At 49.2% G+C, this 25,958-nt stretch overlaps 1 protein-coding gene across 1 annotated transcript in view; it reads left to right on the forward strand.

Moving 5' to 3' along the window:
- c6h10orf67 (chromosome 6 C10orf67 homolog) overlaps positions 1-25,958 on the forward strand; it is a 64,457-nt gene that overhangs the window by 28,038 nt on the left and 10,461 nt on the right. Inside the window, exons 7-15 of the mRNA XM_051929274.1 lie at positions 583-641; positions 8,895-8,960; positions 11,017-11,082; positions 17,034-17,135; positions 20,194-20,273; positions 20,825-20,890; positions 22,433-22,520; positions 23,963-24,046; positions 24,136-24,238. Coding sequence (XP_051785234.1) covers positions 583-641; positions 8,895-8,960; positions 11,017-11,082; positions 17,034-17,135; positions 20,194-20,273; positions 20,825-20,890; positions 22,433-22,520; positions 23,963-24,046; positions 24,136-24,238 — 714 coding nt within the window. The remainder of the gene's footprint in view (positions 1-582; positions 642-8,894; positions 8,961-11,016; positions 11,083-17,033; positions 17,136-20,193; positions 20,274-20,824; positions 20,891-22,432; positions 22,521-23,962; positions 24,047-24,135; positions 24,239-25,958) is intronic.

The raw sequence follows: 25,958 nt of genomic DNA on the forward strand, positions 1-25,958 counted from the left end.
TGAAAAGCCATGGAAGTGGCGACCAAAAAAAAAAAAAACAAATAGGGGGAGTCGGGTGGTCTTTTGGGGGGTGTTCTGGACGGGACTGAAGTCTGCGAGCGGATGATGACGTCATGCCTGGCCGTGTTTGACGACTCTTAAGATCCCGTCAGTGATTAACGGCGGAGGAGAGCAAACAGAGAGCAGATGATCCCGGGACACGCGCGCACGCGCACACCGTCCGAGCCGCAGACACAGCAAATACCAAAATGACGATCAGCTGACTGAGCTCGCCCTCCTCCTCCTCCTCAGAAGAAGAAGCCCACCGCGGCGGCTCGGGTGGCACCTGCTAATGCACTTTGGATTGCCTGTGACGAACTGCCCAGAAATGGCCGCTGCCCAGAGCCACACTTGGCCCTTGAACTTACGTCTTCATCTCCCTCCGTCCAGCCGGCCGAACAGCGGGTAGGAGCCAATGAATGTCAAGGGCAGCTCTCGGGGTCACCGTCTTGCCGGGACCTCCGTCCCCTCGGGCTGACAGAAGGAGGACAAAGGGACGTGGGCTTGTCATTTCATGCTCTGCCTTTTCTTCTTTGTTCCCAGGTCGAGATCTGAAGGACATGAAAGAAGCCCGAGAAAGAGAGGAAGACCATCTCAATAAGGTGAGGGTCATCATCCTGGAGGTGTCATGGTGGCCTTTGGAGGCCGTGAATAGAAGCATCTGTGAGTCTCACGATCGATACTTGGGTTTGTCTGGGAAAAATGGCAGAAATAATCACCCAGAAATGAGGGTCTGGTGACGCGTGGCTCACGTTGGCCATCCATGGGGGGGCTCGGACACGGAAAAGATGAAGAGGATGGAAAAGCGGGGGCGCGAGCTCCACCTCGTCATTCGAGTATGTGAGAGCGCTCGCTCAAGTGGCGTCACACACACACGGGGGCCGCTTGTCACTCCCATCTCTGGGGGTCCCTGATGGCCCAGTCGCTAATGGGTGACCTCCACTTGACATCAGTGCGTGGCTCTCGGTTCATATAGCGCCTTTCACTGGCATCACCTCCCTCACCGTACTACTGAGGAGTTCTATGAGACCCTTGGCTTTTGTCTCTGTGGCTTTAATGGCCCTCATGTGGCTTTACTCGGGTGACACTCAGATGTCCCACCAGAAAGACAGATTAGCCAGAGACACGTAACACCGGAGAAGATCAGCGCCTTCACGGCGACGTTTGCAAGCCCCCCGAGTCGAGTGCCGAGTGGTCGATTAATGAGTCTGAGGAACGGGAGGAGCGACCTTCATGCTGGCAGAGGAAGAGGAAGGGACGCTATGGGCCATATAGTTCACTACTCGAGGAAGAGGGCAGGCGTCAGAGGCGAGGGGCTCTGCCTCTAGCGTGATGGTGGGCAGCGAGGCTCATGTTGTCAGATATCTTTGCTCTGAAGTGCTGCCGATGTTCAAGTTTGATGGCCCCCCTTCTCTTTGATGGTGGTCATCAGCCTGTGTACGCATGTGGAGACCCTGCTTCAAAGTTGGGCACACTTTCGTGACTGCCATGTGCCACGTGGAGAACGCTGGGAGTGTCCCCGATTTTCATCAAAGTCCACTCATGACGCGCTACGCTGCTCCTGTGACGTCTCGAATGTAAAACGGAAGCAGAAGTGAAGGAATTGTGCTGCTGGCTCAGGCCAGGTTGGGGACGACACTGTCACCACTTTCTGCAGCTGGGTCTTTGTGATTGGCTGCTGTGCTCCTTGGTCGCTGGGGTCTCAGCGTATCCGTCCTTCCCGCTCCAGTGACTGCGCCGGATTTCATCAGACATTTCTCTTCTGGAGCAAATGAAGGCAATCACAGCCCCACTTCTGTGAATTTCACGCTAATCCTGCTTTCGGGAGCGGACCCCCAGCGGTCCTGAGGTTAACTTTGCTTGCTGCTTTCTCCAGGAAGTCTTCAGGTTTTCAATGAATTCCTGCACGATGTTGGCCTTGAGCCCCTGGTGGTCCCTGGCCAGTTTAGTGGGTTGCATTCCCTTCATGCACAACAAGTGACGAGCAGTGATGTTGGTGCAAACCTTCACTGACGCCGACTCCAAAGTCCAAAGTGCTGGCAGACTGGCAAGATGGCACTGGTGTTTGAGCTCCGTGTGTCACCTGAGCCCCACTGGTGACAGTTCCTGGTTGAACAAACAGCGCGTACCCCGACTTCAGGTTAGCAGGTGGAGCTCCAAAAAAGGCACGAGGAACCCCAAATGGTGGGAATGCTGCAATAGTTCTTGAGTGGGGTGGGAAAGCCCCTGATCTGAACCCAGGTCACTGGAGTGAGGCTGTGGCACTTGAATCACCTTAACAGGTGTGGACCACCAGGGGGCACAGCGCCGCCCAAACCCAACACAGACTGGCGTGGGACACAAGTTCATGGCACACGCGGTTTTCTTTTTCTTTTATTTTTTCCTCGTGGGAAACGCTTTCCCCCGTTTCCCACAAGCACAGCACAATACAATCTCTTCTTCTTTCTTTGTCCTTCTCTTTTCTCTTCCACTCCTCCAGTGTAGCATCGTCTCCCGACTCTGACTGGTGGCTCCTGGCCCCTGATGTAAGGCACCCACCCAAAGTGCTCCAGGTACTCGCTGTTCTACTTCCAGGTGTGGTGGAAGACCTGCAAATAAGGGCTCAGCAGCAGCACCCCCTGGTGGCACCCATGGAACCTGCAGGAGTCCGAGGCACTGCTGTAACCCGGTGGGCGGCCACCTAGCGCTCCAGGGGAGGTAATGGTCTGGATACGCTTCCTCACCCAGTCCTTCCAGCATAGAGACATCCCAGCCAGGCAAGGGCAAGAGCCCCGGCCGTATGCCACACAGGCCTGAAACTTTGGGGATCAGGTGGCATGGAGGTCGTCAGCCTTCTCATTTCAGTCCACGTTCCATTCTTTCCAAGTCGATATTTTCATGCACCCCTCTTGATTTTATATATGGTGCCTTTCATGGCAGGACCACTGCACTGGCTTTCCTCCCACACCGTATGGTCCAAGTGTCACTTGCTTGGAGTGACGAGCCACACGAAGCTCAGGGAAGGCTCAACATCGAGTGTCACTTCACAGAAGAACGGAGGAACAAACAAAGTGATGTCACAGGTGGAGTTCGGGCCCTCATGTCTTCTGCCAACTGTCTGGTGAAGTTTATCCTGGCACAGACTGGGGTTAGGTGGGCACGGCTGGATGGCACTTTGGAGGCTCTGCTCAAGTCCTTTGGCCTGACTGTGAACTTCAGAAGGATCCTGTCTTGGATCAGCTTAAAGAGTTGGGGAAAGTGAGTGCCAAGGGGGCCACCTCAGACCCCCAGTGAGTGGCACGAGGCAGCTGGCAGGCATGCAGCTCACCAGGCAGAGCAGGAGCGAGCAGAGCTGTCAGCTTTGGAGAGACCCCCATAATTGTTATGTTTACCCCCAAAGACCCCCTTGTTGTGAGTTTTGTGTTTCACGATCACAAAACAAATTCTACTGCCGGTTCAATAAACTGTGTGTGATGCCAGTCTGTGCCCTTTCACTCCTCGCCGCCTTTGGTGAGTCGACAGTCCTGACGCCTGACATGGCACGACTGCCAGATGCTGACGGCTTCTTGTGATGAGTGACTTTGTGGGTTTCATTCCCCCTGTCATTTCTATCAAGGGGACACAAATGGGGATTACATGGTGACAGCAGCGAGGACTTTAAAACGATGAAGAGGATGAGTGGAGTGGACACTGGCTGTTACTGCAACGAGGACATGGGGACCCAGTTTGTCACTTGTTAAGGACAAATGTCAGGAAAATGTTAGAATGGCAGACGCCAAATCAGTAGTGCGGTGGACAGGAGGACCTCAGGGACCTTCAGATCTCCACTCCAGGTCACGTTGGAGGATCTCAATGGATGAGATTGGCAAACGTTTTGGGACAAATGGCCTGTTCTTGTCACAAGTCACTCATTGACTTTCACTGCCCATTTTCTCTAGCGCTGTGTAGCGGTTGGTTTTCTACACAGTGACCAGTAGGGGGCGCTGCAGACACCACCGCACAACCACAAGTCCCGAGTTCAGATATTTCATTTCTTAATAACAATAATACCTTAACAAGGCTTCGTCCATCACACCCTTTATTTCTCTTTTATTTTCTCACACTTTGTCCTCCGACTCGCCTGGATGTGGCAGAGGGGCTCCGTTTTTCCTGGACCTGGGAGTACTTCTGGTGCCAGGGCATAGCCCAATGGAGGCACTTCTGGGTCAACTGGAAGTCCCAAAATCCAAGGAGCACAACTTCTAGTAGCACCCCCTGGTGGCACTCACGGACCCCAACAGGGCTCCTCGATGGTACAACAGCTCCCAGCATGCCCTGCGGGTGTCCACTGGTGTACCTGTGTCGAGATCTGCTGCCACCTAGCAGTTTGGGTGAGCGTGTAGCTTGAACAATTCAGCTCCCCCTGCTCCTCTTTCATGCTGGCCTCCCAGGCGTGTCCTGATCCTCCATCTAATCCTGCCAACATACCCATTCTTCAGATGGCATCCTATGCCCAGATCCTTGTGTAGGCAGGGAACCTCCTGCCACTTTTCATACCCATTGCCACCTGGACCTCCCAGCCAGGCACAGAAAGGGAGTCCATTCTGGCAATGACGCCAGTCCCTGCCTGCCATCCATTTCAACACATTGATAAGAAGAAGCAAATGGCCGTCTCTGTGGACTTGAGGGGGGTGTGAGGGGAGATGCTGGTGACTCCACCAAGTCCCGTCTCTTAAGGGGTCAGCATTGTGCTGACTGCCTGGCAGACCTCCATGTGGCTCCTCCACCATCAGGGTCTGACACCGAGGGGCCTGAGAGGGCCAAATCCTGTGTGCCACCCACTAAAGGGCACCGCAGGACAGCAGGACCAGAAGATAAGAGGTAGCTGAGGTCTCAGGGGGCCGAGGCTGAAATGAGAGGCCGGCGATGGTGGAGCCCGAGAGAACAACACAAACGCTGAAGTCAAAAGCACACCAAGAGCTCTGTAAGAAGGAGAAGCACATGAAGGTCCCACCCTGCCATGTGACAAAAAGTGCCATCACTGACAACACAAAATGGCGTGAAAATCAAAAGACAACCGCAGCTCAAAAGTAATCAAAATGTGCTTAGAAAAATCTAAAAAATCAAAGGAACGAAGCCCTCCACCCAACCGTGACGTGTCGGGAGACCAGGAATGTCTGGCATTTGGAAACTCGTTGTAGGAGACCGAGGCCTACAAAGTTCAACTGCAAAGCCTTTGTGTCACGCACATCGACGTCAGACCCTCAGTAAGTACAAGCGAATCATCGAAGACAGATTTGAGAAAGAGACCCCATAACGGGACGGGCAAATGAATCAACGACAGAGGAGCGTAGCCAGGAAAGGTGAGAAGAAGCCAACGACTTTAAGATGAAACAAATCCGGAGTCGAAAAATCGTGAAGGGCACAAGAATGAACATCAAAGCAAAAGGTTCATCTGATAAAGGAGTGAACCCGGGCGCGGATACTGGGGGCTGCTGTGAGTCACTGTTCTTACTGGGGGTCTCCTGCGTCCTGCCCCTCCACATCAGGGAGATAAATATGAAATACAAAATTAAAAACAGACAACACAAAATATAAAAATTGAAAATCAAAAATATAAAAACAAAATACAAAAATACAAAACGCAAAATATAAAAATTTAAAATGCAAAAATATAAAAACACAAAATACAAAATATAAAAATTAAAAATACAAAAATATCAAAACACAAAATACAAAAATACAAAATGCAAAATATAAAAATTAAAAATATAAAAACACAAAATACAAAAATACAAAATGCAAAATGCAAAATATAAAAATGAAAAATATAAAAACACAAAATACAAAAATACTGTACAACAGAAATACAAAATATAAAAATACAAAATACAAAAATACAAAATGCAAAATATAAAAATTAAAAATACAAAAATATCAAAACACAAAATGCAAATACAAAAATACAAATGTAAAAACAGAAAGTACAAAAATTCAAAAACACAAAATACAACAGAAAATACAAAATATAAAAATTAAAAATACAAAAATATCAAAATACAAAATGCAAAAACACAAAATATGAAATCACAAAATACAAAAACAAAATGCAAATACAAAAATACAAATGTAAAAACAGAAAATACAAAAATTCAAAAACACAACATACAAAAAGAAAAATATAAAAATTATCAATACAAAATACTGTATCGGCCCAAAATTAACGCGGCCCCCAATTTTTTCATGAAGATTTTAGGAAAAAAAAAATCTGAATTTAACACAATCCATTCATTTTTCATAAAAGAATTCAAAGAAAATAAAATTCAATCAGATAATCATTTATTTAAAAGGTAATATGACAAGTTACATTCATGTCAATAAAATTAAGTAGTAATGTAGAACAAAATTAATAAGGCAAGTTACAAGATACCTACTGTAAGTAAATATTTATTCAGAATGAGAGCTCTTTGTTGTCACATCGTTATCGTCAGTTTGCTCGTTCACACTTTCCGTCTCCCACAAAATGTCATCTTCAGTCCCATTTAAACTATTGGAGATGCAGCATTTCTTGAATCCTTTAACTCTCGATTCAGGTTTGATCTTCTGCCAGGCGGTCACAACCCATTTTCCTAAAAGTGAGACTGAGGGTTTTCTTATTTTTCCTGTAGGTGTTAATGGCTGATTGCCCGCTAACAGCTAATTGTATTCTTTTCTTACGTTATCTTTAAATGGTTTATTAACCACCACATCCAAAGACTTGCAGCTGGGATGTCCTACCACCCAGTATTATTTAAGATCGGAATTCAATGTTTCAATTTTTTCGTTAACACCTGACGTGAGGTGGCCTTGAAATGCATGAAGGACTAGCATGGAGTGAGTGTTTCTCAGAGATCCTGGCCGTTTTCCCCACATCACATCAGCCAGTCTAATACCAGTTCCTCTGTCATCCAACCTTTTTCTTGGACCCGAAAAATGATTCCTGGATGAGCTTTTCTTTGGGCGTTGCTTTATGTTTCAATGTAACGTAAGGTTGAAGTTTTTGTCCTTCAGCAGTAACAGCAAGCATAACAGCAATTCTGGACTTTTCGTAACCAGTTGACTTCAATAAGACTGATTTTTCACCTTTTTTATTTACCATAAGGTTGGAAGGCGTGTCAGAATAGACAGGTGTTTGGTCTGCATTTCCAATATTTTCAAGATTGTAGTTGTACTTTTTGTGTAATGTTATAATATGCTGCTGAAAATTCAACAATTTTTCACTAAAGTCGCCAGTAAGTTTTTGCGCGCGAGTTGCCCGCCATCGTGTTGATAAACCGTTCCGTTTCATCATTCGTTTACACCAACCCATACTTGCTTTAAAGTCTGTTTTAGGGATATTTAAATTAGCAGCCTCCTCTAACGCTTTACATTTTATACCTTCACAGGATATTGGGAATCCTTCATTTCACTTTTCTATTACGAGTTTTACCACTCGCTGCTCAACTTCTTTACACCTTCCTATTTTGGGTCCACTAAAACATTTTCTTGAGGAATTTGCATTCACGGGCGGCACGGTGGCAAAGTGGGTAGCGCTGCTGCCTCACAGTTGGGAGACCTGGGGACCTGGGGTTTGCTTCCCGGGTCCTCCCAGCATGGAGTTTGCTTGTTCTCCCCGTGTCTGCGTGGGTTTCCTCTCACAGTCCAAAGACATGCAGGTTAGGTGGATTGGTGATTCTAAATTGGCCCTAGTGTGTGCTTGGTGTGTGGGTGTGTTTGTGTGTGTCCTGCGGTGGGTTGGCACCCTGCCCAGGATTGGTTCCTGCCTTGTGCCCTGTGTTGGCTGGGATTGGCTCCAGCAGACCCCTGTGACCCTGTGTTCGGATTCAGCAGGTTGGAAAATGGATGAATGGATGGATTTGCATTCATATATTTCATTAAATCTTTTCTCCAGAGACGGACGTTTACTTCTAGAACTCCGTATTTCCTTGAAGCTCTCATGTTGTTTGTTCTCTCTGCCTCGTTTGCAACCCTAATCTTAAAATTCATATCGTAGGTTCTCCTGGTACCTTTATTTATTGGTCTCTTTGATGAGCCTTTTTTCTCAACATTACTATTATAACTTGCGCTCATTTTTTATGGGCAATAAAGAACCTGCCACGAGAGCAAACATGCAAATTACTACTGTAACAGTGGCGAGAGACGTGGACTACACTTACTTGTGAATCACAGGCACAACAGCCACTCGCTGGCGTACGCCAGACACGCACCAGAATCGAAATGCTCAAAACCAGCGATTCCACCGGAGCTAGAAACTCTCGTGCAGCCTCGTGTACTCAAACCAATCCAAACTATACTGAACACGACACGCACGACCAACACGCAGGGCACTCGGCGCCATAGGCGAACTAATAAGATGAGTTGTTACATTGAATTGCCAAGTCCTCGAATTTAACACGAGTCCACTTTTGAACTGGAAATATTTAGTCAAAAAAGGTCACGTTGTAGTCGGGCCAATACGGCATAAAATACAAAATCAGAAAAACAAACACAAAATACAAAAATATAAAAGCAGAAAACACAAAAACAGAAAATACAAATTCAAAATACAAAATATAAAATCCGCAAATACAAAAAGAGAAAACACACAAATCCAAATCCCCAAGGGTGACACACTAAGCTGGGGTTCTAACCTCTCTGAAGAGACCAACTCAAATGACGCAATCCAAGTGGATGGACGCTTAATGAGGGAAATCCCAACTCGTGACAAACAAAATGAAGGTTAACACCAGTTAACACGTTGAAAAGGTCGTAGACCCTGGGGTCTTCTCGACGTCTCCATCCAAAGGTTTCCGATTTGAAGATGAACATCGGCACTCGCAGACTCAGACCACCTGACTGTTTGCTTTCCTGTCTTTCAGTTAATCCGGGAATGTGAGACGCTAAAGCGACAGCTGCAAGAGGAAAGGAATGAAAGTCGCGCTTTGGTGAGTAGGCCTCTGGGCGCTCCGGCACACGCCGCCATGCTGCTCCTTCCTTGTCGGATTGTTGTGATCGGCGCGGCTCACGAAACTCAGACTGGGGCTTTGCTCCCAGAATGAAGTCTCAAGACTCCGCTGAGGCTTGTGGGTAAACTCAAGGAGCAGGCTTATGGCCTGCACAGGCCCAACAGAAGACAGAGGAGGTTTGTAAACTGAAAAGCTCAGAAAGGGGAGAGGGGAACATGTAAAGGGACTCGCTTGTCACTCAAAGATGACAACTTTTTTTTTATTTATTTGTTACTTAAACCGTACATTTATTTTAAATTCCTGCTTTAAGTGAGACTTCGACTCCCATGCTATGTGGCATAGCGGGCAGCAGGGGTTCTCCTGAAATTTTGATTTTGGGTGACTGCCTATCTATCTTATAGTGCCTTTCATTATCTATCTATCTATCTATCTATCTATCTATCTATCTATCTATCTATCTATCTATCTATCTATCTATCTATCTATCTATTATATAGTGCCTTTCATCTATCTATCTATCTATCTAAAACTTGAAAACTAAAGGAGCTCTGGTTTGTTGTTGGTGGGCCAGGGTTTTCTGGTTCCCCTCTCCCTTCTGTTGGTTCATTTTAAGCCCACTTCTTCTTTGGGGTTTGGTTTCCGTTTCTGTTTTTCTTTTGTTGGTTTTTCTCCTTGGATTCCTGAGGTCTGACTCTTGTTTCAGGCGACTTGGAGGTCTCTGAGTAGGAACCTGAAGTTTACTTCTGGACATTCCAGTCGCTCTAAGAGTTTCATCCTCCACCATTTTGAATTTTCATCATTGCCACCATTTTGGGGTTCTTGTTATTAGCAGGTTGCTAGGGGTGTGTCCTCCAAGGTCGTAACCAACGGAATAAAAGTCCGCCCAGGGTTTCCCGTCCTTATCTGACTTGCAGGTTCAAAGCCCCCTTTTCCTAATTGCTCGTTGTCTCCATTTTTTGCCCCCCCCCACTGTGCTCTCTTGATCCCGCTCTGACGTTTGTGTCGTTTCTCCCCTCACCTCCCGGTCCACTCTCGGACTGTGTCAGTGTGCAGACAGACCACCTCTTAAGTTGGGGTGGGGGGGGGGTGCACTTTGTTTTGTGCGGTGGTCTCATTGTTTTTGAGTTTAGTGAGCCTCTCGAGGTTCTCCTCTCTTCTGATTTCTCTTCTTGGGTTTCCCCGAAGCTCAGATTCTCCCCTTGGTGTTGTTTTGGGGTTCTAAGCACTCAGTGGAGCTGATTCTGCTGTCCAAGCTTCGGTTTGGGACTTTGTCTCTTCCAACTGCCATTTTGTTTTGGGGATGGTGCCACCATTTTGTGGGTTTTGTTTTGTGGATTTCCCAGGATGCACCAGGGCGGTGTCATTAGTTGGTGTCATTGGCCCACCTTTAGCGCACCTGCTTGGTGCTGTTTGGTCCGGTCTTTGTTTGACATCGTCCTCCCTTTTGGACTTTGCTTTGTCCTTTTGACTCCCTTCTTCCTCCCTTCCCTCTTTAATGATTTTGGGCCGACTGCCCTTCTCGCAGTCCACACAGCACCAGTTCTACCTGCAGGCCCATTTCTGAATTGAAGTCCTTCTGGTTTCCTTGAAGGTTTCTGCAGGACGTCTGCCACGTTGTTCTTCTTCTTCTCGTCACCCTCTCTGGTTTCCTGGTTTGCAGTCGATGGTCTGTGCTAATGGCGGTCGTCTCGTTTGGTTCTGTTGGCTTTGGTTACCATAGTGACGAGAGTGAAGGCCTGAGCAGAGCGAGTCAAAGCTGAAGAGACCCCCAATGAGACGTGGAGGATGGGGTGGCTCAGCATTAGACGCCATATCAGGTGATCAGGCCATTGACAGTCAGGCTGAGCACATGTCCTCTGAGGGGCTGTGAGGTGAATGACGTCTCAAAGGGCTGTCCCAGGCATTTGTGACGTTTAGTGGCACCAGCAGCCCATGCAGACGTGACATTGGGGTCATCCTGAAGACGTTAAAGTCATTTAGACAGAAAAAGCAAAGAGACGAGGACTGACTGTCGAGTGACTTTGTGTTTTTACAGCTAATGAAGCAAAAAGAAGAAATGGAGACAAAAATGGGAGATCTTGTGAACACCAGCAGGCAACAGGTGAGTGATCAGGTGACACAACTAACCCAATGGTGAGAGTGCAGAGACACTTGGGCACCATCTGAGATTCCAAACAAGGGACGCCTGTGCCCGGAGGTGTACCTGAGCCAATTCACTTTCTTGAGATTCAATTGTGGAAGGCCCACTGGAGTGGGCGTTGGGTGACACCTGAGCCCAGGTTTCACCTCAGCTGCTTTGTGTTGGGTTCGGGGCCTGCACTTGAGGCACTTTTGTCCCTGTTCTTGCAGATGCTGGCTGCCCAGGCTATGAATGGCCTAAATTAAATCAGTGACACTTCAAGATTAGAATCCAATGACACGGTAAGTAAGTGTGTGACACGGAGGGACAGTGACAGACCTGTGGAGACCAGAGCAGGAAATGTGTGACAGGAGCAGGAGACGTGACAAAGTGAAAGTGCTGGCCAGTGTGGCCTCAGGTTTAGGTGGTCAGCCCTGGACATCCGGACCACTGATGTGACTCTAGTCGCTCTGCTCTTGTGTAGACAGAGTGACAAACTGAAGGGACAACAGATGTGCAAAACCCCAAGGTGACAACGGCTCAGCACCAATGGTGCCACAAATGGAGGCAGGAATGCCAAAGCCCCACATGCTGAGAAGACTCAAAGTTGCTGAAGACTCACCTGAGCCAACCTCGGCCACGGCAGCTCGCTTCTCCTGCTCCATGAGGTTGAGACACGATGATGGTGGGCATAAAAGTTAAAAAGTCAGAATGAGGGAATGACGGCCAGTTTTAAGAGAATAGACAGGAACAGTCTCCTCAGGTCAGACCAGAAATATTCAAATGTGAGCTTCAACGGGAACATTTCAAATCTAAATACTCTCGATTGTAGTAGAAGTTGGTCGTTTGTCTCCCTCTGATGGAGGTCCATAGGGGGCTAGCAAAGGGTCAAAAGTCAAAAATAACCTCATATTCAGACTCACTGACCTTGAAATTGTCTAAAACGATACCCCACATGCTTAGCTCTGAGATTTGTCATTTTCAACCTTCTGAATGGATCTTAGGGGGCTAGGAGAGTCATACATCAATAAACATGATTTGCTTCTCCTCAGCAGCAACCTCAAAATTGCCTTCCCAGATTACCAATCTCCAAGTTTTGTGGAAACGAGTTACTTTGAACCCCCTTATATCCCATGAGGGGGGTGAACCCTTGGGGTCCGTTAATGCACATCTTCCAGTCGTCATGGTCATTTTTTGCTGAAGACACCCATTGGTTTATCATGAGGGTGTCCTTTCCTGCACAAAATGTGGCCCAGAAATGGCCTAAAATGACAGTTTGTCAGGTCTTCAAGCATCCGTGCCCACTCACAGCCGTATTGGCTGACTGGACCAAAACTGGAAAAGGCATGAGGCCTTCAGATGGCACCACTGGCCTGGCCAGGCCTCACCCTAAAGGGCCTCACCCCAACTAGAAGGGCCTGCACAAACCAGAAGGTGGCAGCCTTTCATTGTTCCAGAATTTCAAAGGGACCAGTCCTCCAAGGAATCTTTACAAATGAAAACATCTTTATGGAACACAGAAAACACGACAAAAATGGTCAGAAAGAGCAAAAAGAGTTTCGAGATCCCAGTCCGCCCACTCCCAGAATCCCAATCTGTAAGGAGAAACCAATCAGCTGAGCAAAAAGACAATGAACTGCACAAGACTGTTAAGTTTAAATAGGCCGGGGGGCGGGCACAGGAGTGGTGATGTCAGAGTGGCCCCGCCTCCTGGGGGGCTCCACCCACACAGCAGAACAATGAAAGACATCAAACATCCATCCATCCATCCATCCATTATCCAACCCACTATATCCTAACTACAGGGTCACGGGGGTCTGCTGGAGCCAATCCCAGTCAACAACAGCGCAAGGCAGGAAACAAACCCTGGGCATGGCGCCAGCCCACAGCAGAAGACACCAAACAGAAATGACATAAGAATATGAAAAAGAATAATTCAGAATCTGCGATAAAACCTCAAAGACACCGAGACATGGAGTAAGACGTTTATTAGCGAGGCCTGAGTTCTGTGAATCCTACGTGTCAACAGAAACGATAATCAGGCCTACGCAGGCCTCAAGCCCCATCAGGTTAGGACGGACCCCTCACTCATGGCAGTGGAGACCCTGAGGGTCTTCTCAGGTCCGGCCCATTAGAGGCCACTGCTGCTTCACCGCCTCCCACTTTATTAAATGGGACAGTGTGCCCTCTAGTTGCTCCCTGGTGTTCGGGCATTAATGTGAACAACTTCTCCTGAATGGGCATGACACATGCCCACCGTCTCTCACACTCGCGCGTACGGAGCTTTTCCTTCTTGGCCCAGCAGAGCCATGTTCTCCATCCCTGCCAGGTGCCCGCCATCTTCTTGCTGACCCTCGGCCGTGTGCTCTCCCATCACCCTCCTCCTGGCTCTTCACCTGATCATTTGTCCCTTTTATTGCTTGAAGACCCCATAGGACGATACAAGAGGTAGAAGGTGGGCATCGGCTGGCCAGCATTTCAGATTTAGACATTTTGTTATGCAGGGTCACCTCGGCCCGAGGACCTCCATGTCAGGGTTTGTTCCACGCACTTTTGTCACACGAAGCGCCCGTGTGGCTTTATCTCCTTGTCAACAGAGTGACCACCAGCAAGGCAAAGCAGGGGGACGCGTTCACTCACTCGCTCGCTGGCTCGCCCGCAGCTGACAAAACAAACTCGAGTGGGAAGGCCGCATTCAGCGCATTGAGTTGAAAGTCCACTTCAGACACAATGGCGGCAGGACAGCCTATCTTCAGGCTTATTTGTCTTCTTCTCTCCAATTTTTGTGCCTTATCTGTTATCTAAACATGGCCACAAATACACAAGAGAGCAGGAAATCGCGTTTGGCACTTGGCATTGTTGTCAGAGCTTTGGGCTTTAATGACGTGACAAGCGCCCGCCGGAGTGAAAGGCCAGGACAGCCAGAGCGCTGAGGTGGGCAGAGAGGACCGCGGTGTCACCGTTGATTTATTTATCAATTTATGGGATTGCAGGAGTGCTGATGACGACTGTGACAGCCTGAGCAGATGACACGGCTGGTGTGGCCCACCGTGAACGACACCAGAGGTCTCCTTTACTGCCTTCAGTACGAGCGGCCATCACACCCACCCAGGAGTGCATCTGACTTGTCATACACATTTGGAGTTTTGATGTGAAGTGTGGAAGGTCCCGGCCGGCCCCCCTGTTCTGACGCTGGTCATCTGATGGCAGAGTGACACATTAGCGGCCTAAGTGTGACATGGCATAGCTTAGCCATGCAAATGAGGGGATGTCAGGCTCAGTGATGTGTCCCTTGCCATGCAGTCTGGCTGCCCTGCATGCCGTGCCCATCGGACCACCTGCTCTGTCCAGGTACTGCACTGGAGAGCCCAATGTGGATGTCACATCGTTGAGACCAAAATGCCCCTCACTTCTCGTCCTCACCGCCTCTCACCAGCCTGTTTGTCCTCGTGCCACACCAGCTCTGTCACTTTAGCCATTCTTCTGGGTTTGCTTCTCCATAAAGCCGTATGGTGAATGTGCCCCTCAGTGCAGTTGAAGCAGAAGTCCTGATGTCATCAAGTGGGCAGAGGGCTGTGGAATTCTTACTGTCCAGCCAATGCATATGAAAGGTACTATAGAGATGACACAGAGGTGTGAAAGGCGCTGTAAAAGTGACGGCTGGCAGCAGTAGTTGTATTGTCAGGTGTACACAAGCCATTGCAGTTCTTACCTGCATTCAAGTCATTGTCACCTCCTGTGTCACCATAAAGCAAAGACTTCAAAATACAAAAGTTCATTTAGTTTGATAGGAAGTGCAGATCTTCTATGGACATCTCAGTCTTGATGAAGGTCACTCTTCTTCTTCTTCTTCTTCTCTTTATACTCCCACCCCCAACCTGTCCCTACCCCAGTCCCGATACGAAGGATGCTGCACTGAGGCTGTCAGGTGGTCTCGGCCTGAGGTGGATCTAGAAAGATGAAGGACATCGTGATGTGTTGAGGTGTCTGCTTTGTGTGTTTTCCACGTCAGGCCTTTAGAAGTTGATGGTGGTTCATCAAGAGAGACCTGTGCATGTGGCCAGCGGAGGGGACTTATGAGTGACCGGCCTGTGGAGTCTCTCAGTCCTGCTGAGCAGAGGGTCTCTATAACCCGATGGTGAGAGTGACGATGCTCTGGTTGACAAGTAGCAGCAGAGCCACAACAGAGACACTTGGGCTTGGGGTCCACTCCATGTGGCACCATCTGAGATTCCATACAAGGGCCGCCTGTGCCCGGAGGTGCACCTCAGTCCATTCATTTTCTTGAGATTCGCTTGTGGAAGGCCCACTGAGGTTGACGTTTGGTGGCACCTGAGCCCAGGCTTCACCTCAGCTGCTTTGTGTCGGGTTCGAGGCCCGCACTTGAGGCACTTTTGTCCCTGTCCTCGCAAACGACTGCTGGCTGCCCAGGCTACAAATGGCCTAGATTAAAACAGTGACACTTCAAGATTAGAATCCAATGGCTTTTAGGTAACAAACGAGGGGCCAGATTATTATGGACGGAACACTCAGGTGACAAACCCGGTGTGACCTGAACACAAGTCCATGGGGCCGTCTGGTGCCAGCATTGACCACCGTGTAGCCAGGCGTTTGATGGCTGCCCTTTGACGTGATGGGACGGGGCTTCATCACCTGTGAGGCTTCCTTGCTATCAGAAGGTCCTCCTCAGTGGTGGGTGACAATGAAGATGCCACTCAATCCCATTTTTGGGATGTTTTACTGTTGAAATTCATTTTTCTGATGGACGTAACATGCTCTCCTCAGGGGCTGCGGTTTGTTGGTTATTTTCATGATGGTTTCCTTTTCTTGGTACCCTTCTTGTTTTTTATTTACTGCAACAATCATTGTCATCTAGAAGCATCCCATTGCATGTCATATCAGGTGACATGTCCAGGTTTGTCTGAGGTTGTGGATTTGACCCCCTGAAGGCTTTCTGAATGTCAGCTCTGAGCTGGTGGATGGCAGCCCCCCCGGTTTTGGACCTTTGCTCGTTATTCAAACGTCGCTCACCTCCTGGTCCTTCTCTTTGTTGTCATTCTGTTTCTTTGTCCCTTTTTATAATCGTCAGGGTGTCCTTGTCAGGACATTTCTAGTAGTTGTGGTTTGGTGTCAGCTTCATTGATTTCTTTACATGGTTTGCTTTCTTTATTTTCATGCTGCCATTTTGTTGGGTGTCACATGACATGGGCACCGCTGCTGATGCCAACCCTGGTGGTATTAATATGTCACCAGTCACACAGTTCAGAGACGAAGAGCTGAGGTGGTCTGGAGAAGAACAAGAGGCTGACTGGGGTGACGTCTCAGGTTTCTGCCCCTTGAACTCAAGACGTGTCATCGTGTGTTGTGATTGGCTGGTGCTGACCCTGTTGTCCCCTGACCTCTCGTTGGCTTGGCTTCACAACAGTCCTTGGGTTATGCCCCCCTTCTGCCCAAATGGTCCGCCACATTCCATCTCCTGGCAGTGCCAACCAGTGGACTCATGTCTTGTGCTCTCTGCTTTCTGATTCTTCAAAGCCACCTTTAAAGGAGCAGGTGGTCCTGCAGCTCTTTGCCACCTTGGGTAGGGTTAGGGTTAAGCGTTGGGGTTTGTACCTAAAAACTTAACTGAAATGTTAGTTTCTCATTTGAGCCTTAACTGGAAAAGGCAGAGGGGCAAACACACCATGAAAAAAAAATCAAATGAGACCCTCGGACACGCAGGCCCATTGCCAAGCTGGACTTGTGCCAACACGCCTGAGGGCACAGAGAGCACCACATGGCTGACTGGTCCCTCTTCTGCTGGCACCAAGGCGACATCACAGACTACAGAAAGAAATGAGAAACGACAAGAGAAGGCCGCCCTAAACATTTGTTAGCTCGGTGACGGTGGGCCACGTCGGGGTCTTCCCAAATTCACTTCTCTTCTGTTTCAGATGTTAGCACAGAAGGAAAAAAGTGAGAAAAGGTTTGCTGAGAAGGGCGTCCAACATCGGCTCCTGGCTGAAGAGGAAACCCAAAAAACGGTCGCAAGATCGGTGAGTGGGGTGGTGGGGATGGGTGGGTCACTCAGTAGGTGCTTCATAGAATGAAATGAGACCCCCAACCAAGACCACTCGGTGGCTGCCGTGCTTTACTGTTTAAATACGATGCACTTTGGGAACCGCAGCCGCAGGGCGATGCCTCAGACCGCAGAGTCTACGGGTGAATCTTGATGTGTGGACCACCGTGACTGGGTGAATAGCAGGGGCTGACTACCAGTTTGTAGCAAATGGGCAACACAGAATGGCAGAAACAGTGAAAGGACTGCAAAGGACCCACAGAGATGTGTAGAGAGAGAAAGAGAAAAAGAGAAGAGAAAGAGAGAGAAAGACTGAGAGACAGAGGAAGATAGAGAGAGAAAGAGAGAGAGAGAAAAAGAGAAGTGAAAAAGAGAAGAGAAGGAGAAAAAGAGAGAAAGAGAAAGAAAGAGAGAGAGTGAAAGAGAGAGAGAAAGAAAGAGAAAGAGGGAGAGGGGGACAGAGAGAGAGAGAGAGACAGAGAAGCCTCACCCAGGCAGCCCCATCCCAGACTTGACAGATTCCTTTGGTGTTTTTCAAGTTGACGTTTTTCTCTTTTGAGTTTTAATCCCCTGCATGTCCTAACGTGAGGCCCCCTTCTGTCACTTTGTACCCATCCCTGGCCTGCTCTTACATTTTGCAGTGGAGGTGACACATACTGAGCTCCAAACGTGAAAACAAAAGTTAACCGCACTGACAACGTCCTTAACCAAGTATTGATCTGTGTCTTCAGATGACACACATGTGACAAAACCACACATGTGTGACGTCTTAAGAAGGTCCAAAAGGCAAAAAAGCCAAATCATTTTATGAGACTTTGCAATTTTAAAAGAAGACGTACTGCTCCAGGCCTGTGATGTCACCTCAAAGAGTCACCGTCACACAATGTCATTATCGTTACACAATCTCGATGCCCTGAAGTGAACTGCTGTCCCATCTGCTTGACAATAGTCACTGACTCAGTGTCACTGCTTACTCTTGGCCTGTGTGTCACTATACCGAAGTCTATTCCTTCCACTCCTTATTTTGCAGAGCCCCTGCCTTTGTGTCACCGATGTCACCGTGCCCCCTTGTGCTCTGGGGGGGCTAATGTTCCCTACATGTGTTGAGATGTCACAGACGTACAGTCAGCTTTAGTCACACTGAGCTTTAGAGAGTTTAGTCTGCGTGTTTGTGCCTTGAGAGTGTGAAAGGCACCTTATAAATAAAATGGATTATCATTATTATCATTGTTATTGGTAGCACAGAGCCGCACAGCGCCAGGGTCCACATGGAGTTGGCATATGCCAGTGAGTGCCAGCGAGTCTCAGAAGTGCTGTCCTCAGTGAGAGGGGCTCTGACTGCGCTCTAAAATTCGATGACACGTTTGTGGTGTGTCAGTCGCCCACTCGCGCCGTGCTTGTTTACCACGGGTGCACACGTCACTGTCACTGTCACACGTGGCTTGTTAAATGTGTTTATTGTACTCAGTCTTACCTGCGGTTGGCTTTATAGAACGTCTCCAGTCTGATTTCGTATTTTTACTGCACACCATTGAGTTAGTGGAATTTCTTTGTTATGTTCTGTGATGCCACGGGTGCCACAATCTCGTGAGCTTTGTTTCCTAAACGCCATCACGGATTGGCAGGGGTCGGGTTACATTTGTCACATTTACAAATGTCACCTCAACACGCCACTGTTTATCGGTGATTTGGATAACGTCACAAAAAATCACTTTGCCCACGCGGATTTCTCCATGTGTGGCTTCTGTCGCTCCATCCGGTGCTCTCGTTCCTGACTGCGCTTCACTTCCTAGGCTCGCGTGTTCCCACTTTGTCTCCCTGCGCCACAGAAAGTGTGAAATGCGGAGAGTTGAATATCAGCCTGGCAGTGCCATCCCGGCTTATTTATTTAATCAGTTCAGTTCAGAGTCACTGCTATGACGTACGCTGCTAGTTCACGGAAATTGCAACTCGGCAAGTGCAGTGTGGGAAGAAAACAATCCCAAGATCTGTGGATCTGCGAAACTCGTCCCTCTGTTGTTACCCACCATGGCAGAACTGAAGACGCAGAAGGCAAAGGGGTGGGGGGGGGGGGGGGGGTCAAAAACGCCACCCATGGTGCCCTCTGCAGGCAGACAAGCAAACTGCTAACGTCTCCCTAACTTTGAGAGAATCACACCAAGGCTCTGCGATCAAGTTGACCGTTCGTTTCCAGTCAGGCGCCACCCTCCAAGGCACAAGGGGCCTTTTCTTAAACGGAAACTTGTCACAGTGGACGGCTTTGGTGACTTTTAAGGCTTTGGGTGGTCATGATTTCTGTTTTTGGAAATTTTGCTTCTGCCTTTGAACTTCTTTGCCCCGGGTTACCAATTTAGGAAGAATTTTTGTGCCTTTTCTTTGTTTTTATTATTATTATTATTATTTCATTCAACTTTTTAAAAATACGGAAGCCTGTATTGTTTTTTACTTTCACACCAGAGGTTTATGGTTATCCACTCCCTTGAAAGGCATTTTTGAACTTTTGTGTATTTTAAAAGTATTTTTGCACTTGTAAAGCCTGTGCAGGCCTTGAAGCCTGCCTTTTGAGCTTGGGGCCAGGCTGTCTTGGGTGAGGCCAGTTTCCTAGTGTGGTTTCTGCCTACTTTGAGGCCTGCTCACCCTTCACGCCTGCCCTTTAAATATTTTTCTCTTTCTGTTTATTTCTCAATGCGTATTATCTTGCTTTTTTGTTTTGTTATCTTGTATTAATTCTCGTGTCTATCTGTACTCTTATATAACGATGGTGTCAACGGGTCTCATCCGCTCCCAGTTTAAGGGCCTAGTAGGCCATAAGCTGACTGCAGGTCCCAATGACACCTGCCATATTTATTATATATATATATATATAGCGCCTTCTCACAGTGACACTCCAATCAGCCACTCCGTGCATGAGGTCTGTCTTGGCGGCCATGTTCTTTGAGCTGTGAGTCATCTTCCAAGCTTTCTGGACCCCTACTTTGTTTGGCCGTCACATTCGTCGTTCTTCTGAAGGCTCTGGCTGTGTTTTTATTTTGAAGGTGATGGCTGATCAGAATCTGCAGCAGCGACTCGAGTTTGTGCTGAAAACCAACAAAGAACAAGAGAAAGAAATCGAGAGGTGAGTCGGACCTCCCTAACCGTTTGTGTTCCAGGTGGTGACCCCGTCATGTCTGCCCGTTAGTCGTCTGTTCCTCCTAATGGAGTCTGCACTGCCCAGTAAGGTTTTACCTCCCACACGTGAAGGTCACTTGTGGACTGGAGCCGTGGCTCAGTGTGATGACAGGACTGGCATCCTGTGTGACCTTCACTCTGATGTCCCCAGACTGGCCGTGGCCACTTGTGACTGAGACTCAGAACGTGGATGGACGGATTGTTGGATGTTCACTCAGAAATACTGGTGCCAGTCCACCACAGGGCCACCATATGGCATGTTGTTTGCATTTGAGTGCCTTGAGCATTTGAAAGGCGCTATATGAACATTATTCATGTAGTATTATTACTGTTATTAGTATAATTATTATATTATTATTATTATTATTATTATTATTACACAAGTTAAATTGTCCCTGTGTGCCAAGCAGGTGACGCCACGCTGGCTACTAACGCTGTGACGGTCGGTCGTGTGCCCTCCTGCCATCCCAGTAACTCTCACTTGTGTCTCCTGAGCAGCCTGAGGAAGCAACTGGAACGCATTAACCTGATGTGGGATAAAAAGTTTGCCATCCTCAAGCAGAGGTGGGTCCCGCCGTGTCTGTGTGTGCCCTTCTGCCCATTGTGATGTGACTCCTGCAGGCCTCAAGGGTCTCCATCCAAGACATTTGAATTACAGGGGGGGGTCTGAAATTCATAAGAATTGACATCCCAGTCTGAGGCCTCTCTTTGAGGATTTCTCTGACCCCTTTCTACTGTCCCGACCCCTGATGGACTGGTTGGACTGGTTGGACTGGTTGGACTGGTCTTGCACAGGTGATGAGTGGCTCTTTGGTTTCTTCCAGATGTGAGGCTTATAGAAGTGATGAGTCAGTCCCACTGCCCTCAGGTGGTCCGTCAGGTGACAACGAACTGTAATCAGCCCAGACTCCCACCCTCACCTCACTGTCCCAGTAGCCTCCCTCACCAGTGAAGCTCTTCAGACTGGCCAGGCCTGCCAGTGTGGCCGCACTTTCTGGTTTTTCCCCTGCTGTATGCTGGACCGGCCTGAGCTCGGAGGTCTCTTCTGTGTCCTTCCGGTGGTCTGCACTTTTCTATCGTTCCGTCCCTGACTTTTATGGCTTTAATTAGGTTTGCTCTGCTGGACGTCATTACTGGCTTTGGGGGAGACCACCAACACACTGGGGGAGCTGCTGAGGAGGTAGAGGGGCTCTGAGGTTCACAAGGGGGAGGACGACGTCACGTCCCACCAAGTTGCTCTTTCTGCTCTCTTCACGACTTGTCGCTCTTTTTCCTTCTTCTGATTTGGCCTGCGCTTCTTTACACAAAGAGTGGTGGGCACCTGAAACAAACTACGAGACGCGGAGCTGAAGCAGAAACCTGGAGAGCCTTTCAGAAGGACCCCCCTCCAGGCCTTTGGTGAAGAAGATCCAACAGAATTGTTCAAGTTAATGGGGGGCCTTAGGGGTACTCGAGGACACCTGCAGAAATTCAGGGGAAGAACATTTAGGGATGGAAGATCTTCTTCCTGCAAAGGATTGTGGGACTCCTGACCAAAGTATGAGACCTGGAGTTCAAGCAGAAACCTGGAGGGGATGGCTGGGCGAAGAGCCAAACCAACGAGGGGCAAATGGCCTGCATGGCCTTCTCTCGTCTGACACACTTCTTAGGGTTTTCTTGCTCTCACTTTATACAATTTTTTGCAGCCCCCTTTGGGTCAGGGCACAGGGTGGTCAGCCATTATATGGTGCAATTTGAGAGTAGGACCCCCTTTGGCAGTAACGGATGCCAGCGCAGGTCCGTAGCCTCAGTGCCGCCATTTCTTATGCTCTGCTTTGATAAACTGGAAACTCAGAGTCAATAAAACAAAGCAGAACAGGCTGGGGGGCTGAAGACGTTTTTAAGGGTCCTGCCTATGCCGGGTGGGAGTTGAATGCCAACCTTCATGGCCAGTGGACTTGCTGCGTTTCGTCCGTTCGTCTGACGGAGTCGACTTTCGTTTTACTGCTTGGCTTTAAAAAAATCCAAAGCCCACTTTCACCCTGTCATGCGACTCCGTGACGATACTACTGTGTGTCAGCGGCCCACCCTGTAGGTGACACTAATGCTGTCCTCGTCTCCTTTCAGCTTCTACGCCATCAAGGACGAGATGTTCCTCCGGCAGACTTTACAGCGTCAAGCAGCCACGCTTCACCAGGCCTCCATCAACTACATGGTACGGCAGTTAGGGGGGCCGCTTTGGGTAACGATGAAGTCAGACCCGAGGGGCAGCGCTGGCAGCGGAGCTCCGCCATCGTGACAAGAAGCTGTCCCAGCGGTGCGTTAAGCAGCCTGCTTTGGGTCACTCGTGACTTTCAATGGCTGGGCTGTGTGATGGGTGACAGACCGTAGCCTACCGAGTGCCACGTTTTCTGCCCGTTTTCTTGTCAGCCAGTGGGCACCCCAGGAGTTGCAGCTAAGCTGCCCGCTCAGGCCTCTCCACATCAGTGAGGTCACAAATGCCAAACCCTTCCTTCGTTATCTCGTTGTCCACATCAGTCCCTCCAACTCAGTTAGGAGTGGTCCGGAGCTCCAGAGTGGCCACTGGGGGGCTTCACTCTTTGTCTCTCAGTCACATGACTTTGTGTGACACTGCAGCCACTGATTGGTTAACCAGGCACACACAAATGTGACAAATGCCACAATTATATCACATGACAATGGCTTACATTATAAAAGTGGACTCTGGGGACCACCCAAGCCCTGAGGTCTCAGTGTCTAGTTATGTGGCAGTGGTCCACATCTGGGGGTCAAACAAGTGCATCCACTGGATGGTCTGACTGCAGTAGTGTCCAGAAAGCCCACCGGTCCTAAGAGAATGTCCCACTGTCCTCGGTGGTCTCACGTTTACCAAACACTGTGTGTGTTCATTATGACGTGAATGTCACATGAGTTCCTGGGGATGCCCAACCTCCTCCGATGACACTGACCCTCAAGAACGCATTTGGGTCCTTTAAGGCGTCACAGTGAGCTGTGAAGTGTGGTTGACACAGAAGCTCGTCGGGTTGGTGAAACAGTGATGGTCAATCAGCAGTGCGTTGGTTTGGCTGATGCTGAGCAGCAGGAAGTTCTCAAAGTTCTCCCCCTGACTCCCCACCTATCTCATTTCACCCCCCCCCCCCCCAAGTGAAGAGTCATCTGAGATCCTTCTGCTGGTGGCACAACTGGTCTCGGAGGGGTACAGGGTGATGAAAAAGGTGACAGGCCTGCTCCAGTGGTGGCAACTCTCCTAAACTGTGCCCACCTCCCCACAATTGATGGTCCACCATCCACTCGCCCACCTGAGTGCCCCTCAGTTTACTCCTTAGCAGGGATGGCTGCCTGGCACTGAAAGCCCTGGAGAAATGAAAACCCACAATCCTCATGGTGCGGCCTGCCTCGTCCAGTTGGGCATCGGCCTCAGAGGGGTCTCGCATGTGTGTGTTTGGCCATCCAGTTGGACTCGCTAAGCTGAGTGCTCCGTGCAGTGCCTTTGTTGGAAGGAGAAATTGAAACAAAGAAGAGGAAGAGAGTGTGCCACCACCAGGCTTTGTGAGCTTCATGTGCCCTTTGTCACCTTTGTTTGCCTTTGAGCTGAGTGCCCGTGTGTCTCAATCCTCTCCATTTGTGTCCCTTCAGTTTGACAGTCCTGGCGTGACACGCACGCTCAACACGGAGCAGGACGCCTCTAAAGGGATCTTCTCCATGCCGGCGCCCCCGCTGGTGAGTTTGACTTTTGCTTCTTTATTGCTACTTGGCATTGCCACAAAGATGGGACTTGTCACCCACGTGTGTCTCTTTGTGGTTCACAGCCCAACATCGGCTCCAGATTCATTCCCGGGAATGAGCCAACACCTCAGGAGAACGTCATTCGGATTCCAACGGGCCGAGGTGTGGACGTGGCGTCAGCGGCAGGTTAGTCAGCATTTGGTCTTCACTTGTGCAGGTCCTGGTCCCCATTACTCTCATGGCTCACCGATATCCGGGTTTTCCATGGGAATGATGAGCTCCCGTCCGTGGTTTTCATGTAATGTTAATGTCAGGAATCTGCACGGAGAGATGGCCTCTGCTCGGCTGACGCCATAATAAGGAATGAATCACGTGAGATGAAGTCATGGAGCTTCAGAGAGCGAGCCGTCCACCCGGGCACACCCTGTGGTGACCCAACGCCCCCTCCTTGGCTTCATATACAGTGGGGCAAAGATTAATGGGGCATTGGAGCCCCTTTTGGAATACATTTGAACACGAGGGTCACCAGTGTGTCGGGGAAGCCAGTCAAGGACTGGGAGGGCCGGGGGGGTTTAGGACAGGTCAGGGTTGGAGCTTCACATGAAGACAAATATGCAGGATGAGTTGGAATAAAGTCATAAAAACAAAAAAATTACAACAAAACCTGGCGTAGAGCTGGAGAAACACAAATACGGGCAGAGTGCTGTGAAAAGGTCTTGGCCCCCCTCCTGGAAATCTCCGATTTGTGTCTATTGGTCACAGTGATGGCTTCAGAACTTTACAGAATATGCAGCGTGAGCCACCAGGGGCGCTCCAGCCACCTCATCCCGACTCTGACAGGCCGAGAGAGACACGAGTTCCAGCACAGCCCACCTTTATTTACAAGTGGGGACGCGCTTGTCCCAACACAGAGCTCCTTCTTCGTCTCCTTCCCACCTCCACTCCTCCCTCAGGCTCCCCGAATGGAGTGAGGCGGCTCCTGTGACGTTACACCTGCAAGTACTCAAGGTGGCTCATCGGGGTTACCTGGAGGTGTGGTGGAAACTGAAAGTAGGGCTCTGCAGCTCCCCCTGGTGCCCCCCCCCCCCCCCATGGATCCCAACGGGGCTGTGCCAAACTCCCAGCATGCCCTGCAGGAATCTGTGGTGCTCCAGGAGGGGAAGGTAGCACCTTGTAGATGACCTCGCTCTCCCCCAGTCCATCCATCCAGCTGGCGTCCCACCCGGGTAATGGCCATTGCCCTCCATCACAGTAGGTAACCTGAGTAAGCGTAGAGGGCCATCTCCAGATTAACACGCCATATATTCAAGTCATAAAGTGATGGTGTGAAAAGGTAAGTGCCCCCTTGGTCACTCACTCAAATGGCTGACCAAAGTTCACCGATAATTTGACTCCACTTGCTGAACGGAGGCCACCTCGTTAATCTAAACCTCCTGGCACCACGAGAGTGAATTCATCACCACCAAGAATTTCTGGAAGAACATGTAACTCAAAGGAGATGAGTGAAGAGGATTGTTGACACTTACTGATGAGGAAAAGGGGTCAGTGACATTTCTAGTGCAGCACACTGAGAGCCATTATCCCAAATAGGGGACATATGGGACAGGCCAGCCTGCTTAAATGACCTCAAGGACACAGTTGATGGCTCATTCCAGATGTCACAGAGGATCCAGGGACCTCCAAGGAGCTGCAGGCCTCTCCAGCCTCAGCTCAGGTCAGTGTCCAGGACTTCCATCCATCCATCCATTTTCCAACCCGCTGAATCCGAACACAGGGTCACGGGGGTCTACTGGAGCCAATCCCAGCCAACACAAGGCACAAGGCAGGAACCAATCCCGGGCAGGGTGCCAACCCACCGCAGGACGCACACAAACACATCCACACACCAAGCACACACTAGGGCCAA

Source organism: Erpetoichthys calabaricus, chromosome 6 (assembly GCF_900747795.2).
Source record: "Erpetoichthys calabaricus chromosome 6, fErpCal1.3, whole genome shotgun sequence".
NCBI lineage: Eukaryota > Metazoa > Chordata > Cladistia > Polypteriformes > Polypteridae > Erpetoichthys > Erpetoichthys calabaricus.